The sequence below is a fragment of the Argiope bruennichi genome, chromosome 2 (genome assembly GCF_947563725.1).
Source record: "Argiope bruennichi chromosome 2, qqArgBrue1.1, whole genome shotgun sequence".
In the NCBI taxonomy this organism is placed as follows: domain Eukaryota; kingdom Metazoa; phylum Arthropoda; class Arachnida; order Araneae; family Araneidae; genus Argiope; species Argiope bruennichi.
Genome location: NC_079152.1, coordinates 110,422,591 through 110,443,169, shown reverse-complemented (window position 1 = coordinate 110,443,169; position 20,579 = coordinate 110,422,591). Strand labels below are relative to the sequence as shown.

At 26.1% G+C, this 20,579-nt stretch overlaps 1 protein-coding gene across 1 annotated transcript; it reads right to left on the bottom strand.

Moving 5' to 3' along the window:
- Positions 1 to 746: 746 nt before the first annotated feature.
- LOC129961787 (ER membrane protein complex subunit 3-like) lies at positions 747 to 18,743 on the bottom strand. The gene is made up of 7 exons (XM_056075356.1): positions 18,467 to 18,743; positions 11,540 to 11,597; positions 9,339 to 9,537; positions 9,158 to 9,239; positions 6,411 to 6,490; positions 4,513 to 4,595; positions 747 to 1,061 (listed from the first exon to the last, which is right to left on the bottom strand). The coding sequence occupies exons 1-7, from the start codon at positions 18,613 to 18,615 to the stop codon at positions 972 to 974; spliced, it is 741 nt and encodes a 246-aa protein (XP_055931331.1). The 5' UTR covers positions 18,616 to 18,743; the 3' UTR covers positions 747 to 971.
- Positions 18,744 to 20,579: the final 1,836 nt, after the last annotated feature.

Below are 20,579 nucleotides of genomic sequence, written 5' to 3'. Positions count from 1 at the left end.
TCTTTGAAACAGTCCAGCCAACCATTGCTGCCGCCGAAATCTATAAGGCACAATTCCTCCCTTTTCTTTGAAGATTACAACAAAAATTAGTATGTTTTAGCCATTGAACTAAACCCTAATCTCATCAAAATTTGGTTTCCACATTCTCTTTTCTTTCTGCATCCAGCTACTTCAATTGAGATTTTACAATATATCCAAAAGTAAGAATTGCATTTTATTGTTTTATATTATGCAATAAAAATTCAAGAAATAATTGAAGTCTTACTTGTGCATTGTTGAGAATAATGACTGGTTTAATTCTCTTCTAATAATATTAAAATTTAATAGCATTGTCATAAGTCTACGATTATGAAAATAAAATTCAAGGATTTATAATTCATAATGCTAAAAGATAGCATTATTTATATAGTGTATTTAATTTTAAAGCAACATTTGATAATATATAGTTTTGTTTTTTCATTTACTGGCAAATTTATTATAAATTTATAAGGATAGAATTATGAGAGATAATAAGTAGCAAGAATAATTTATCTTCTTTTTAAGCCAGTGTTGCTTTCTAGAATTTTGGACGTAATATGTTAAGAAAAATAAAGATTAGTAGCTTAAATCTCGAAAATCCATTAGACAGTAATTAAACTATTAATTGTGAATATTAAATGAAACTCTTTTAGTTTCAATCATATTTGTATTTGTACTCATATGTGAAAAGGGTTACTAATATCTATATCAACACAATAAAGGGGGAATAAAATTTCAAAAACAATTTATTGCTTTGTTCCATTAAATAATCTTAATAGTTTCTGTACAGGTCATGATATTTATTTATGACATTTAAAAAGAAGGAAAAAAATCACAAATAAATGTAAAAATTAAAGAAAACTACTTTTTTGTAGCATTAAGAAAGTTGAAAGTGAAGATAATAATCTACTAAAGATGTTCACTTGAAGAACCTGTGTAGCCTAATGTAGAAATCATTGTGAAGGTGATGAGTCAACTAATTCTGCTTCAATATTCTTTAATATCCACTGATGATCACAAATTTCTAAAGCTTCCCATTCAGCCTAGATAAAAAAAAAAGAGTTAAGGTCTTTACAGATAGATTGATGGTCATAATAATTAAAAATGTCACATGTTTCTGAGAAATTTGTGCCAATATATGGAAAAGAGATGGTGGGGAGATACAGGGGAAATATTTTTTAAATAGTTAACATTTTTTAAAATTAAAAAAAAATACTCCTGATTACATAAAGTTGCTTTCATTTTCACATTAACTTTGCTTGATGGCAGACATACAGTGAGCCACAAAATTGAGTATACACCTCTAAAACTTTTAGACCTCTTCCAATTACAAATTAAATATTGATTTAAAATAGATAATTTTTTTTATCCTAGATACTTTAACCTCTGCTTTACCATCCTATAATAACACAATTCTATAGTTAACTTATTTATTACGAAAAAAGTTAAGCGATTCGAAGAAAAGATAGAAAACCATGCCGCAAAATTGAGTATATACTTCTTATATTTGTAAATTTTGCCACATTTTTTTTTTAGTTTCAAATTTTCTTTAAAGAGTTTCAGGAGTAGCTGCTGCTTATAACACATGCTATTGCACTTCAACGCTTTTAAATAGTATTTCTTCTCATTAAAAAGCGTAAAATGAGCTCTCGTAGAGAAACTACTGAATCTGAACGTTTATTGGTTGTAAAATGGTCGAAAGAGGGTAAATCTCTTTGAGAAATCGCTTCGTTGATAGGTGTAATTCATGGTTGTGTTCAAAAAATACTACAGAAGTATAAAAAAAACTGGATCTGTGGCCAATATTCCTGGAAGAGGACGTAAAGAAACACTGAGTACTACAGCGAAGAGGAAGATCATTCACTCAGTAAAGAAAGGTCCGAGGGTGAGTGCATCTAAACTAGCTTTATCGATGTCCTCTACAATCGGGGAAAAGATCTCAGATGAAACAATTCGACTTACCCTTCACCAATATGGGTTTCATGGCCGTACACCAATACGAAAGCCACTCATCAAGTATGTGAATAGACAAAAGAGAGTGATTTTCGACAAAGAACAACGTTTAAAGCCTATTTCTTTCTGGAACACTGTAATATTTTCTCATGAAAGTAAGTTTAATCTTTACGGAAGCGATGGACTATTTAAAATATGGAGAGAAGCTGGGAAAGCACTGGCACCTAAAAACACCATTAAGACAGTCAAGTTCGGAGGTGGATCTGTCCTCTTTTAGGGTTGTATGTCGGCTGGAGGAGTTGGAGAGCTTGCTTTTATTGATGGTATTATGGACAAACATGTATATTTGGGGATTTTAAATGATAACTATAAAAAAAGTGCCAGTAAGTTGGGGCTTGGGTCAAGCTTCATATTCCAGCAGGACAACTACCCCAAGCATACAGCGAAGATTGTGCAGTTATACTTGCTGTACCATTGCAGGAAACAATTACACACTCCAACCCAGTCTCCAGACCTAAATGTCATTGAAAATTTGTGGTCGCAATTAGAGAAAGCTGTACATGAGCACGAAATCACAAGCAAGGAAGTTCTCAAGAAGGTTCTGAGAGAAGAATGGGTTAAATTTTCTGTTGAAACCACTAAAACACTAGTAGAATCACTGCCCAGAAGATTACAAGCTGTAATTCAAGCAAAAGGTTATGCAACAAAATATTAATTTGTACGTTAAAAGGAAATTAATAAAGGTGTATACTTATTTTTGTGGTGTTATTTTTCCTCTCGTCTTAGATCTTTTAATTTTTTTCATAAAAAATAAATACACGTTACAATTTTATTAGTATAGTACAGTAAAGCACAGACTAAAGTATATAAGGTAAAAATTTCAGTCATCTTAAAGCAATATTTAATTTGTAATTGCAAAAAGTCTCTAAGATTCTAAGGTGTATACTCAAATTTGTGGCCCACTGTATATACATCCAGTGTGAAGAAAACTAAATAATCATAAGGAAATCAGATTTCCTGTATCAAAGAATTTAGTTTTAGTCTTATATGATTCAAGTTCAATAAATTCAGTTATCAATAAGCAGGCTTTAAGTGCATTAAATATACATATCTTTTCAAATAGATGATTTAGAGAAAGAAAAAAATACTTTTTTTTTAAAAAACCTAATATTCTTGAATGAGAAACAGAGACTGAATAAAAGGAATAGTTTATTTTGGAAATATTTAGCCACTTAAAAATCAAGTTCATTTCACGAAATTCCGAGTGAGAATTCTATGTTATTTAATAAGCAGTCGTATATAGATACTAAGATTGAATGATAATTCTCTTACAAGAAGATTCAACTTTCATAATTGCTTTATATGTAAAATACACAGGAGTGCTGCGACACATTTCAAAAGTACAGAATGATATTGTAAATTTCCAATAAGTTAGAATACTGAGGTAATAGATGTACACATTTTTTTATTCTGAAAAATTTGCAGTAGTTCCTAATATAACTTACCTTTTTACAATCTTCAACATTAAAAAAAATTAACAACAGATTTTTTTTTTTTTTTTTTTTTTTGAGCAGGGATTAAAATCCGAGAATTGATGTTTATAAACCTATTTTATTAACTATTCAAAGTTTAATGTCATCAAAAAGAGATTTTGATGTAGATCACTTTACTCTTCTCTCAAGTATTAGAAAAATATTTATTTAATAAGGTATACACTGAACATATACATATACACTGAAAAGTTCCTAAATATTTCTCAAGAACAATTATTGAAGCAAAACGTCTGCATGCATTTTTATTAGTTTGATTTATTTTTAATATCTGTTTTCGAAGTTTGCACATTTTTTGCACTATTTATCAAAGAATCGCAATTGTAATTCATCTTCGAGTCATATTTTTGTTGCGAAACTAAATTTAATAAAGATTTTTACATTAAATAAATCCAGGAATTCCAAAATTCAGGGCATAAAAAAATTCGGAATTTTGGTTTTATCCTACACGCCATCATCTCTGAATACATTTACAGATACAAAATAAATCATATGATAAAAAAAAAACTTTTATATATCCTAAAACTTTTAGCTTTGCTACAAAGAAAAACGTTTGAAAGCATAATTAGACTCCATTAAGTCAGTCATTGTGATTGTGGTTATTCCAAAAAATTAACTAAATTCCAATGTTACCAAAGATTTCAAATTTATTGTATTATTATTATTCAGCAAACAGATAAATTTATATTTGTAACTTCAAGAAGGAATTTTAAAATTAGATGTTAAACAGATGCCTTGGAACAAACATTTTGTCATAATAAATAATGAAAAAGAATTATACAATTATATGTTGTTTTGTAACGTAATTATATTTTCACAACAATGAAATGGAAATGATTACATATATAAGCAAAATCTTTCATAATTTATAAGTGTTTACAGCAAACTAATGTTCAGTTTTAAATATACAATACTTTCTGCAAACTTATTTTTAATGAATAAAATATGGAATTATTGAACAGCAGTGAACAAATTGTATAATGGAATTTACCTTGAATGCTTGTTTGGGATCTGGAGGCATGGCCATTGCTGGTGCTGACATTTGATCCTGCATGGTTCTTGTTTGATCAGCAGCTTGATTTTGATGAAAGAAAAAAAAATGTGTAAGAATTATTACAAATATAACCATGAAAAACTATAATGAATGAAAATTTAAGCAGTGTTCATTCAATGTAAGGCTTTATAAATTGAGAATTATGCACAATCCTATTCAAAGCAATGAAAAACTTGGTATTTCCTTTCTACTATAAGTACAATCATCATTAGGATTCATTAACATCAATTTTGCATAAAAAGCTTGAAAATTTCAAATTCAAGCAAAACCTAAGGCTGGTGCTGATAAAGCTCTGACATTTATTTTTTTTACTAACTATTCCCCAGAGTTTATTGTCATTTAACTGTGAGCTATATGGATCCAAACATGAAATAATAACAATTGAATGCAACAAAAGAGGTTTTTAATGATATTCAAAATAAATTATGTATCAGAGTTACCTTCTATAGATAACATGGAATCTTTTATACTTTAAATTTATAATTTTCCTCTAGCCACCAAGTATAAATATTGAAGTAAAAATGCATTTTCAATAGCTTGGCACTAAAATATGCCCAAATTTGTGAAAGAAAATTATGATACTTGGCATACATTTTTTTAACAGAATAGTGGCACATTTGGGGAATATTTCAGTTGCTGTTAGACTAATGGAAAAGTAACAAAGAATAATTTTTGAATGAAACAAAAGATGATAAAATGACTAACCTCCAAAATTAAAAAGAGCTGCAAATAATTAAAAAAGATACTTAAATTCAGTACAGGTCATGAAAATTTAAAAATAAAGTTAGGGATCGCATTAAAATAAAACAGACCTGGTCTTCCTATAGCTATAAAATAATCAAAAGTTTGTGAGAAAATAGTATCATGTGAGCCAAACATACAATTGTGAAAAATTGGAAAGGTGAGGATAGACAGAGAAAAAGCAGCAAGCATATCAATTTTAGATGAGCATATTTTTAAGACCACAATATTAAAAACTCTGAATCAGGAAACTAACTAGATGCTTATAAACTAAAGATAATTTATATAAATAAGATTAAAGGAATTTGGAGAAATATACTTTTGTAATAACACAGAATGTTTTTCTAATCTAACCATTTGCCTTTTAGCAAAAGCCTGATAAACTGTTAGAATTAAATTCCCAAATATGTAGAATTGTGTAGCGAGTACAAAACATTAATATAATTTTCATAGCTAGAACAAAGCAAAAATTTACATAGTTTAGAATAATATTCTTACAAAGCATATAGTAACAACCCTCTTCAAAAAGTTGATACATAAAAAGCTACCAAATTAAGTAGAGCCATATTTCATTAAATTATACTAAAAAAAAGGGGATATTAATATTTCCTGTGTGATTCAGATATACTTTTATTAACTATATAAGGACTATGGCATAGATATTAACACCGATCGCAAGTACATTTCAAAACTTTTCAATACTTATATTAAACTTTTAAAGAGTAAAAAATTTATTACTATTAAAACAGTTTTCTTTATCATTTTGTTTCTATCAGACAGATTAATACTTAACTTGCACAGTAAAATGTCTTTTCAAAGATGGGAAAGGAAATTCAATTCATATTTCTGTACTTAATATGTGTACATTATATTAATGAACAACAATCAATTTCCTAATATTTTTAAACAACTTTAAAATCATATGTTGAATTTTCATAAATAGCTAGGATGATGATACGAAAGTCAAAATCATTCTTATATTTTTTTAAGATGTAAAAATAATTTGAGTGAATACAATTTTATTCTAACAGAAACGTTTTAAATTTTATTAGAATTAGATTTCAAAATGCAAAACAAAAATTATTTATACTTACCATTATTTTCCCCTAAAACAAGGGCATAAATGCTTCTCAAACCAAAAACATTAAGAAAGTACCATGATGCTGAGCTGACCCTGAATAAGACAAAAGCAATATTAAAAAGAGAAAATATTAAAGTAAACAGAGTAATTAAAAAAAACAACATTAATTTCTTCCTTTTTATTTGGAAATTATAAAAAAAAATGTATAATGTAATATTTTACAACAATATAATGTTAAAAAAATTTTTTTTTAGTAGTTCCATATTTGAAAAGATGGACTTTTGTACAGGTATGTAATGCAGATGACAATGCAATACATTTAAAACTTAATTATCAACTGTCTTAAACAAAGTTTGATTCTGTATCAGACATAATCTGGTAATGAACCAGAGATAACAAGATTTTACACTAATTATAATGAATATATCAACAACTGAAAAATAGACAATAAAATTTTTTAACATTAAGAACTTAGAAGTTATAAGCCAAGTACAAGAAAGTGTAAAGTGCTTAAAACAACACAATAGGGAAATAAAGTAAAAAAATACTACAAAAAAGGAAATTCTCAAACATCCATTAAAATAAATTATGAATATGATTTAATTTGCTAAACATATTTCTATCAGAATGTCACACTAATGCATTTTTTTTTCGTGTCCCCAAATTCTCAAAAATTACTCCCGGCTTTTAAGTTTATTAATAAAAACCTTTTATTTTACCTATATTTCCCATTTATGTTTCAAAGTTCAAAGAAAGTTAAAGGTTTCAAAGCCTTGTTACAAAACAAAGAAAGATGTCCTTCCTTTATATATTTTCAGTTTGCTTCAATGTGTATTAAAGTATAGCTTTATCTATAACATGTAATTCTTTTTCCATTTAACAGGGGGGAAAAGTTTCATTGTTGTGTAAAATAATTTCTGAAGAGGGCAGAGTATTAAAACAGCAATTGGATGCACATGCAGAATTAAAAAATTGTACGATTAAGAGATGCAACAGTTAATAATTTATGGTGTCATTTGTAGGTTAGGGTAGTTGCATGATCTATCAATTGAGCATTTTATTAGTTTTTCTCAGACCACTTGCAAACTGGTGAGCATTATTTATGTAAAAAATAATGAGAAAATTTATAGAATATACATGTATGCATCTCTAAGCTCACAGTTATTCAAACAATTCCATTATATTATTATTTTAAAGGAACTTATTAGTACAGCAAGATTCCAGTTTATGGGAACAATCCTGAATACTATATATATATATATATATATATATATATATATATATATATATATATATATATATATATATATATATATATATATATAAACAAATTGAAGATTGCAGAATTTTTATCTTGCCTACACAAGTATCATATTTTAAATATTTTACAAGAAATAAATATAATTTATAACAGATATTAATTTAAAATAAATGTAGTTTATAAATTATATTAATTACATGAAAATATTTATATTGTTTAAAATATTATTAATTATAAATAATATTATTAATTAAAAAATTATGCAAACTTAAAATATATTTTTTAAAAATATTTATTTAGAAATATCACATCTTCTTGTACATTTTGCCAATATTTCTATCTTTTTCCTTATAAAAAGCCAATCATTTATTTACATGTGCTTACTTCTTATGATTTCTGCATAATAACACATGATGATCATACATTTTCTGTATTTCAATAAGATTCTGTTAAATTTTTAAGTATTCTACTCTCTTTTGAATTTTTTTATAGTGTTACAAAATGTATATCTGCAAATATATGACTTTTATATTCACACAAATATATTTTCTATTAATTTTTGACAAATAAGTTGGAACTACAATTTATATTATATATATATATATATATATATATATATATATATATATATATCGCATTTATCATAATATTTTTTCCTACATGCACAAATTCAAATAACAGATGAATTATAGAGTATTGATGAGATGTGTGTAGAAGTATAGATGTGTTACATATACAAATATATATATTACAATAGAATTCAAGTAAAAAAACCCACGAGATAAATCATTTGTTATTGTCTAAATTGATCAAGTTTATCAAGACAATACTCACACTCTTAAACATTTATATAAATTATCTTTTATGATATTTCTTAAAATTAGAATTATAATAAAATATTTTCTAGAATGAGCATCCAAAATTTTTATCTAATTCCTATTTTCTCTATAAATTATATCAGTTTATTCTAACTTTACTTACAATTAAAATAAGTTATAATTAAAAGATTACATAACAGAAAGGCTATTAAATAAATGTGCACAGATTCTATTATTTTAGCTATTATAACTAGTTCAGAGCAGATCTGTATATTACTGGATATTATAATGTCTTTAATTTGAGAAATGATGCAGGGTTCCTTGATCAAAATAATTTAATTCACAAAAGAAGTAATAAATTTAAATGTATGAAAGAATATGCTTATATAACTCAAAACTCAATAACTTTAGAGAATATATCATAATTATATAGTATTATGAATCACAAATTAAGATTCTACCTTCAGGAAATTTCCCTATATCTCAGAAAAGGATCATCAAGCCTAAAACCTTCCATTTTCCAAAGAAATAATTGGCAACAAATTAGGTAATCAAAAAATTACTGCAATTATAACATGATTCATATAAACCACAATTATTTAAAATAAAAATTACTATGGTAAAAGCTGCATTAATTTTACATTTTTAATTAAATGAAACATGAACTAATAAATAAATTACCATGATGCATCCAGAGATAAGAGCTCTATTCCTCTTTGTAGCATGGGTTTGAATCTTAAGGTTAAAGGAAATGGCACTTTAGCTAAAAAAATTGAACAAATAAAATAATTAGTATTACGCTACATCTAAAACGACAATAATGCTATCTCACATTTTCTATAAAATCACTTAAACAACTTACTGGTGACAAAACCAGAGAATGTCCAATTAATCCAGCCACCAATAATAATCATTGGCAAAACATTGGTGAAATTGCCTTTCACCATGTCAGTCATGACACTAGGGTCAGTCATTGGATTTTGAGCTGGTGGACTACGCTTTTGTGTTTTGAAATATCCAATATCTTCATTGTTGAAATAATGTTTACGCATTAGGAATGCCTAAAAGTTGATAAAGAGAGAACAGATAACTTTTAGAGCATAAATATTATTTTGTTACTATTTGTTATCAGGTCCAATTTATCATCAAAATAAAGATTCTATGCTATCATTATAAGTCTTTTGCATACTCAACATCATTAAATAATGAATATTATAAAGACCCTAGAATGAAAATATTGAGATTAATTTTTAGGATTGAAAATCAATTAGTCAGTAGAGATTTCAGCTTCCTAAGCATTAAAATTTGACATCCTGGGTCTTATACTCACATATGTATAATTACACTTCTTATTTTTTGAGAACAAAAATGCTCAAAATGTTGTAGAATTCCACTAGTGAATTGTTTAAGTAAGTTTTATCATGAATCTTACTAATGAAATAGTAATAGTATTCCAAATAAAATATTTCTGCAGAAAAATCCATTAAACTAAAATAATGAACAAACATTAAATGGGTAACATTATTAATTGAAACATACAAATGAAAGTCATTTTCATTCCAGTTAAATTAAAGTCATGAATAGAAAAGCACAAAATAATTTAATAAATTATTTTTTTGATGAGAATTTTGTATTTAATTTGGAGATGTTAAAGTGCATCATATAAATATATTTTAGCATGAAATAGAATTTACTTTTATAGAGTTACTTAGTTTCTGGTAGAAGTACATTAATCTTTTAAAATAATGCCAATAATGTAACTAAAAAAAAAAAAAAAAAAATCTGCCAAAGCTCAGGCAATAACTTTCATTATTGAATCTTAGTGAAGAATCTTGGCTCAAACAGAACAGCTTAATGACTATTGTAAGAATAAAACAATACCAACATTTTTTAAAAATAAAATTAAAGCATAAATTTAAAATGATTCTAAGTTATAAATAAAATAGTTCAGTGAGATATTGATAGTAAATCAATCAATATTATTCAGATGTCAAATTTATATACAGAACACATATCATACATATTTTTATAATTTTGATTAAAATTCTAATATTCTTTTCTATAGTTAAAATATAATTCACACATTTATACAATTCAAATATTCATTTTTTTCTTCATAATCTAAAAAATTAATCGATTAGAATTTATGATGAATACTTCATTCCAAATACTTAAGGTTAAAATATTCCATCCATAAAAAATTTGCATTGAAATTTATAAGAATTTTTCTATAAAAAAATAGAACAAAGAATTTAATCAAGGCTCCCAAATATTCTTTGATTCTATCAGTTAAAAAATATTGCATTTTTCAAGGATATGCAATAAAAAATTAAATATATAGGAAATTGATGGAATTAAAAAAAAAAAATGTAATTTATAATGCAAATTACAGATTTTTCAGAGGTCCTTATCCTTGTTTACTTTTCCTCTTTTTTGTTATGTTGATACTCAGAGAAAATGTTTGTTTTACAACTTTTCATTTTTTATGCAGAATGAAATGATCTTTCAAGATTTCATAGTTAATGGTTAGAAATTAAATTCAGTTTCATTACATCTTCAGCATAGAAAGAGAAGCTGAGCAATTAAAACAGTAACTATTTATTTTCACATCATTTCTATACTGTTTCCAAAAAATTATATTTTTAATTGCTTTTTATTATAGAAAAACCATATCTGTAATTAGTATCTTGTAATGAAAATTTAAATTCTTTTCTTCACATATAGTTGGAAAATTTTGTTTTATTGATTCTTATTCATGAAATATCGATTTACCTATTTTTATTAGTATTTGCATAGCATATACTAGATTGATAATGATAAGTTCTAGTCTTAAGGAACAATGCTTGATTGAAATTTATAATCTAAAATCATTTAAAGCATAAAATGCATGTCTTTTAGTTTTAAAATCAAAAATTGCATTAAAACAATATTGTGTATTATTCTAGCAAATAAAATATTTATATATCTGCAAAAACATATTAAGAACATTTTTGCTTGAAATTTGACCCATTGAAAACATTTCTTTTATTAAAAAAAAAAAAAAAAAGAAAGCACATTACTTACCTGCCTAGGAATGTATTTTCCATTTTCTCTTAAGAGTCTACTACGAATTATTGCTTGACTAGAATTAAAAAAAAAAAAAAAAAAAAAAAAAAAAAGATTTTTAATATATATAAATAACATATTGTTATCTCAAAACTGAGGCTAAAATCGTTTTACATTAAATACAGAAGAAAAAACCTTAAATTAAGAACAAAATGCTTATTAATGTATCTTATTTGCAAAAATCATTTATTCATGATAAAATCAAAATTTAGCTTTTATTCCTTTTTATAATTTTAAAGAATTCACTGGTAGTATCAGATTGATATCAAGTTTTTTAGAGCTAAAATACAAATAATTATTTAGTATATGTATTATAAATGACCAGCAAAATCTATGATATTAAAAGATTACATTATTTACTTAAGTCTAATTGAACAAATGTACATTTGTTATTCAAAATTTTTAAAAAATAATAAAAATATTATAAACTATGTAAATTTTTATCTATCTACTGTCAGCAGAATCAATTGCAGTCACAATCTTGAATTTAACTACAAAAAAATGTTTCAATGCAGTAAAAGGAATATGACTTATAACACAAGCAACTCATTGTTGCATTACTTAGTGTCAAACATTAATAAAATAAAAATAAGTTCAAAAGCAAACATTTAATAAATATTCATGCTATGAAAAAAGTCCACACTAAGCAACATCATAAAATAAGAATACCTCAACTGCTGTTTATAAACACACAATACAAAATCTCACAATCGATTATATTATTTGAAAAATGGGAGTAAAACATGGCCACATTTGATAATTTTACTTATTTACTAAAAAATGTATATGAACCTAAATGTGGAATAAAATTGCTAAATAAAGTAATGCTCAATATCTTATCTATTTTTAAAATTTTCATTTTATTATTCTATTTTATTTCTATAATAAATAAATAAAATTAATTTATTTTAGAAATAGCAAAATATAATGAAAATTTCAGTTACTCAATTTTAAATGAAGTTGCTATCGATGTAATTGAAAATTTAGAGAAATAACCCTGGAAATAATAAGATTCTAAAAGAAATTTATTTAACCCGGAAAGCAATTTCATTAAATTTTACCTTTAATATATATACATATATTCTTTTAAATTAAAAAAATATACCTGTAATAACAAAATTTACATTAATAAAGCATCTCAATCAATAGAATGAAAATGACCCAGAGAAATCATTTTACTGCTTTTCTGTTAAAAATGCAAGCAAATAAAATTTTTTCATCTTTCATATATTTGTTTCAAGACTTAATATTCAAATTTCATAATATAAAAATAATATATCTATCTCTATGTTCAAAATTTTCTTCTTAAAATGCTAATTAACTCTCCATGAAATTATGTTTCTAACTATTGAATTGTTGTAAAGACTTTTATGAGGTTTTGAAATTTATGAACTAAACATATAGCCTAATATAACCAAAATCAAAATGGTTTCACATATAACTAATTAACACACATATAGGTAAAAAAAGGCATTCAGATTTACCGATTCACAATTTTTTAATAGTATTTATAGATAGAATATTCTTTAGATATAAGCATAATATATAAAGCTTAATAAAAATATTTTTGAAAAAAAAAAAAAAACTTTTGAATTTCTGTACTAGATAAGCTAAAATGAATATAGGATGAAAATAAGGTTTAAAAATCCAAATTGTGTAATTGCTGTTAACTATTATAATTATAAAATATTTGTTATTGCTACTTTTATACTAGAAAGACATACTTTTTTCATTACATTCATTTTTTGATGAAGTCTATTGAAGTATTTATCAATCATATATAGCAACAGCTTGTATCATTAATTGCTGCTCTATAAATCCTCAATACAAAAAAAAAAAAAAAAAAAGAGAAATTTTTTATTCAATATTAAGATCAAGGTCTTCATACAGATAATGCACACCGAAAAAAAAATATTATTTTCAACTCCTTTAAATATAATGTATTCATACATTTAAAGAAAAGATATAATGATACTGATCAAATATTATCTATCCTATTGTTTTTATGATTTCATTTAATTTCTCTTTTAAACCTTTTTCCTTTAATATTCTCTAAATTAAAAAATGTATTAAAATAAAATATTTTCAAAATGCATCGTCAATAATGTTTTTTTCTTTTTCTGGTAGATCTATTATTAAAATGATCTTCATTGCTGACTGCTATTAGTAGTGTTCATTCTTAATGCACAAATTCTCCAAATAATACCTTGATTTTTCTGTCATTCACAACATTGTTGCTTATCAGTTTATCTTTGTCAAGACATGGTTGATTGAAAAATGCCAAAGTAAAAACATATAAGGTTGAATCATCTTTAGATCCTTTACTAATTTTATATCTCTTTTTAATGGAAGTTATTTGATGTATTTGCAGACAAGGGACATTAAGAAAATACTGTGCAATAGGTGGATGAAAAATGGCCTTAAAATTTTTTTTAGATTTTATTTTGGTAATAATGCGGAAAAGTTGTCTTTTAGGTTCAAAAACAGTATTTAAAAATTTAGTTGCAATATTACATTATATTGAGGTGCTGCAAAGAGCTTGAAATTTGCAAAAAATAAATAAATTTTTAAAAAGGGTCTGTAAATTTTTTTCTTAGATTTCACTTTGGTAATATGAAAAAATTGCCTTTTAGGTTCAAAAACAATATTTAAAAATTTGGTTGCAGTATTACATTATCTTGAGATGCCGCATAGAACTTGAAATTCACAAAAAAAAAAAAAAAAAAAAAAAAAAATTGAAAAAAATAGAAATTTTTAAAAAGGGCCCTTAAAAGTGTTTCTTAGATTTTAGTTTGGCAATAGCGGTGAAAAGTTAGCTTTTAGGTTCAAAAAGAATTTTTAAAAATTCTGGTTGCAATACAACAATATTTCAAAGTGCCGCAAAAGAGCTTAAAGTTTGTAAAAAAAATTGAATAATTATAAACTTTGATAAAATATCTATATGAATTAAAAATTCATATAATGTTACAAAAGATGATTTTAAATAAATATAAAAGCATTATAATTGGTGAAAATTATTAATTAAAAAGTATAATAATAAAAAAATATATTTTATGTCAAATTTTGCATTTCTTACTTCTGTATCATTAATGATTACAAATGTTATAGCTTCAAAATGTTTGTTTCTACTTCACTGCTACATTAAATAATTTTTTTTAAATTAATCCCTTCAGACCTGTTTTTTCACCTTTGTTACATTTCAATAATTTGTTTGATCAGAGATTTTCTGATCAAACAATTTAAAGTCTATAATTTTCAGGTACACATATGTATACTTCAGGTCTTAAGCAAGTTAAAGCATCCTCGACAAAAAAAATATTTAATTTTCCTGGTTATTTAATAATAGCTATACTTTTCCTATTCTAAGGCCTTATAAATGAAAAAATAAATAAACAAATAAAATAAAATACAAAATTTATTATATTAATAATCTATTAAACCTTATTTTGAATGAATTTTCATTTTTTTTTTAAATATTACATAAGTAGATACTGTATTTTGAACACTTAACTCTTCTAGATTAACATCCTGAATACCTGCATTTTGATTCATATTTATCGTCCATGTAATGTTGTATATGGCTTGACATATCTAGTTTTATTTCTTTTTAATTGGGAAGGGACAATTTTTCTTACTCTTTTAGAGGCATTTTTACCAGAAGGTGGTAATGAAATCTCCAATGGTCGTTTAGTTGCATCGCCATCATTTGATGGCCTTTCTTCTATTAATTTGTTTTCATTCAAGATGAATTTTTACTTGCTCTTGGTTTTCTTTCTTGCTGATGATGAGAATTCCCTCATATTTCAACAGAGACCGAATTATATGCCTTCAAAATTGCATTAATGGTCATAAAATACTATGCTTCCATCCTAACAGCTCTGCTTGTCGCCTTGCCACCATTTTATAGTATATCAAGCAATTGATAACTACTAAATCTGCAAACAGCGTTAATGCTCGCGTCAGTCATTTTTTGTAATTATTGCATAGCGGTAATATGCAAAATAATGATCGATGCCTCTCATATTATATGCTTTTATAATAGCAGATTATTTTATACAGCTTTTTGTTTCCATTATTTTGCCTATCTTCGGCCTATTCCAATTGGATCATTACCTATACATGTGGATAATAGAGTCATGGATTTATTATCTTTCTACTTGACAAGGCACATTCGACTATCGTCTGTGACGCATTCATCCCATTTTACAGGTTTCATAATTTTCGATACATGGGAAATACTACGTCTTCTCTTAAAATCACATTTTTCTAAAGGTTCAATAACCTCCTTTTGAGTAAACTCAAAAGGAGGTTATTGAACCTTAACGTGAAAAAAAATATTATTAGCTTATAAAATTCTGTATATTCTATACATAATGTCGGATTGAAATATCAATTACTGACTATAAGACAGCTATAAAATTAAATTTCTTCTTCAAGTTAAAAAATAAATAGTTTTAAATTTATATCTTATTACATTACAGAACATAAGAATTATTTATTATAAAAAAGATATACAATATATTCAAGGACAAGAAATGAAAATTTGAAAAAAAAAGCACTCAAAAGATAACAGCACAATGGATAGCAAGCAGTCAGGAAACGGGCGCGAAAATGCCTGAGGTACACATATGTGTAACTTAGTTAAATTTGTATTTTCACCGATTCTATTATAGATAATAAGATATAATTTGGTAATGACTTTACCCAGACACTTAGTATTATATAAAAAAAAAATACAAGCATTTATTTTAATAATAAATATTAAAAAATGTACTTATATTTGCTGTGTTCTCTGTTCAACGCCATTTTTGTTATGTCTCTAATTAATAGCGATGGATATGAGAAAAGTATCAAACTATAGTGCTATTTTATTGATGCAAAATGGAAGCTACATTCATAAATGTTGAAATGCATGCATTATTCCGACAAAATTTTACTTTACCAGATAAGAAAAAAAGAAAAAAAAAACTGCAGGTACACATATGTGTACCTCAGGACTGAAGAGGTTAAATTTTGGCATATTTACATGAAAGTCAATTTTTGCTCTTATGATTGAACCACGGACATTTTGAGTCGATTTGCCCACTAGTCTCACAAGTCAGCAATATCAAATAAACGTCTAGCTTCTTCTCTAAACTCTGTGAGGTTGGAATTAAACTTATCTGAACATTTTCTGCTTTCAGGATTTAATAAATTCTTGTAATTCATGATAAGCTTTCATCATTTGTGAAATTCCTTTGCCAGAAGCTACGGGAACAGAAGCTCTTGACCATATCTGTTCTATTATGGGAACTAAAGTGTCACATATTTTACTTAAAGGATCCTTCTCTGAAGCAATCTTGGGATTACTGCTAATATTACAGTAGCACTAGATAGCATGTTTAACTTCAAGCAAATTACTATATTTCCTAAATATAGAATACTTCGATATTTGTTTTATCTTCATTAATTTAGAATGAGCCATTTTTACTAACAGCAAAGTACACAAGCACAAACTAACAAATCAGTTACACAATAGAGGGAAGGAAGATGCCAACTGAACTCCACTCAGTAAAGCTACTGATTCGAAACCAGCTCTATCCTCGTTACTGGATACAGACAAATCTCCACCCTACCTCAACAATAACCGTTTTGGTGACGACTCTGTGCTATGCAAGTGCAATAGTAAAACTGTTTTTATACTTTCATTCATATGGCAATGCCTAATGAAAGCTATTTATTGCATAATCGAGGCACGCAAAAAATCCTCAAAAAGTGTGTTTTTATAAAAATTTAATGTCCTTGCAACACCGCAAGATATACTCTAATATCTTTTATAATTTTTATTTATCTTATCTATACCAAAAGACAAATTTCCACACTATTACTAATTAAAAATCAAAAGCTGAGTATTTCATAAAAAACTTTAAAATATAGCAAAAATTTCAATATTTTGAAACGTTAACGTCTTTGTGGCACCTCAAGACCTAAGTCAATATTTTTATATTTATAATTTATTTTATCTATACCAAAAGGCAACTTTTCTGCACTATTACAAACTAAAAATTCATTTTTCGTTCTATCCTACTGTGCAATGATCCCTTACTGTTTTTTTATTTATTCAAATGAATGAAATAAAAAAAAACCTGTAAAATTCATATACAAGTAAAAAAAATATATATATAATATAAAGCAAACCATGATTTTACTAAAATTCAATTTCGGAGATTTGATTGAAAATTTCAGTCTATCTTTATTAATCAATACAGTCCAGTAACTACAGAACTATATGAAGATATCAACTATTCACAAAAGGATCATACACAATTTTTTCCTAGTCTTTTAACAACATATTAATATATGCAATATTTATTTAAAAATTTACCGAGTAGTTTACAAAATTATGTTCTTAAATCTTCAAACATTCTGAAATTGATAAGAACAGGAACAAAATAAATTCTGGGTCATGCAATATTAAACTAAAATTTAAATGGCATGGACCAATAAACTTGATATTGCACTTTAAGGTTTGCATGTTACAACTATTTAGTTAATGGTGAAAGAGCTGTGTTTGGATATATAGTATCAAAATTTTCACAAGATATTAACGTAAGTTAAAAAGTTTTATGAATAAATATTGATGGGAGAATTGTTTTGACGTGGTGAGCTAAGTTTTGTTTTCCATTTTAGAACGAGATGAATCAATTACATTATCATATCGATTGACTTCACTGGAAATTCTTTTATTCTCTTATTCATGTTAAGTAAAATATCAATTTATTAGACTGCATAAACAGATAATTAACAAATATAAATTAAATGATGCACATTAAATGAGGAAATAAGTTTTAAAAAGCTCAACAAATGATATAAATTATATATTAATGAAAGAACTTATGACATTACCTATCTTGAACTTGAGTAAGTTCAACCTTTTTTGTAGAAGTTAACAAAATAGAAATATAGTGACGAACGATTCCAAATAAAAATGTTATTATAACTATAGGGAGAAAAACCCATACTCGGATATCAGGATCAAGTAAAAGCTCAGTCATTATGAGAACTTTTTTTAAATAAATTTACAACAAGAAACTTTCAATTATTAGTATATAACATCAACAATAAATAATTGGGCAAACTGCATGCCTTATTTACTACTACGACGAGCATGCAATAATTAAAAATTATTTTCCGTTGCCAATTGGAAAAGCGTAATCAACAATTGTTTCCACAATTTATTCACAGCGTGCTAAATAAAAATATGTGTTAGAATTACTACTATTATCAATCATTAATATTCTAGATATAATAGTATAAAAAAAATTAAATCGTTTATATATTATTTCAAGTAAAAAAAAATTAATTATGCAAATCTTTCTTTTCAAATATAGAATGGGTTTTTTTCGAATGACCTATATGCAATGCAGTCGTTCAACCGTGTAGCTGAGTTTAGTTATATTAACGTTCCGTTGTAAAGCCAAATAACAACACTATTGCTATTTTGGGATAGACTTCATAATTTTAAGCCATGGTCAGATGAGGAGGACGACATCTAAGCTGGCACCACCCTCTCCACACCACATCAAACCAGTGGGAGGACGTTTTACCCTGACGGATTTAACGTGCACTAGACCCGTTCACACCTCGGCTCTTCGGTGGAATCGGATCACGAACCTGAAACCCTCCGATTTCGAAGCCGAGACCTTACCACCAGACCACCGGGGCAATTTCAACCGTGTGGTATCTCCGGCTGAGAATGCACCAGAAGAAGTTGAATGATAACTACTACAAGCTTTTCCATTCCGTTTCCCACACAAGCGTTTCCGAATTGGAAGATTTCTTATGCTTCTCTTAAGTGTTAAGTTATTTATCTTATCTTCTTGATCTCCATAAACACTTGAGGCTATTTTAATAATTTACAGCAACAGATTTTAACGATTACACCACATTTAATAAGGAAAAATATATAATGAAGTTGATAAAATACTGCATTAACCGATAGTATAAATCATCAAGGGAAAAAAAAATTGTTTCTATTCTATAAAAGTATTTAAAACAAGAAAAGAAAAAAAGAAAGAATTCCTATAAAAAGTAGCCTCATTTCATCTCAGTTTTTTTGAAAGATGAATATCTTTGTCTTAATCTGTAATGGAGTAATGTAATTACTTATAAGTTCCTCTATAGTACTATATGACCAACAATACTGTAACGATATCATAATATTGAACAACATCATGGTTATATTGCCCAACAAATGTTCCAACTATTCTGCCTTTTCAAGTTTTATACAACTTAAACCATTGCAAATATGATACCAGATGAACCCATATGGAATTATAAAATCGAAAGCAATGAACTATTGAATTGATAAAAACATTAAACAGATTATAATCTATTTTTTATTATATGATTATTTACGCTTCACGTTGGTTTCTTTCACAGTCCAAAGTAATTTTTAAATACAATTTTGATTTAGAATAATATGCTATAGTATGATGAATTAAAAATTTCTTTTAATTTATAATGTGTTATTCTCTTTCTCCAATTTGAAAAACTCAGATTCAAAAATAACTGCCATCTTATATTTCACATTACTAATCCTTAAGAACATCTGCTCTTTTATACAAGCTTTTAAACTGGCATTGACAGAAAAACCATTTATTTTTAATATTTTAAATATTTATAATTCAAAAGGAAAGACGAATTCGAAAGTCTTATTACAATTCTTAAATGGTATTATTTATTAAAAATATCACCCGTTATAAACGATATAATTAGATTTGTAGAAAATCGAAGTCTAATGAAATCTACATAATAAGATAAAGCTATGTTCAGGTACTGCCGCTTCAAAAAATAAGGATAAAAAATCATTAATGCTTTGAAAAGTTATATTCAGGGTAGTACATTTTCTTGATTTTTTTTGTTAATGAGGATTTAAAAAATAAGTCACAAAAAAGTAATTATAAAAGTAAAGACGCATGGTAAAATTAGAAATGACGCAGTCTGTTTTGTTTCAGAA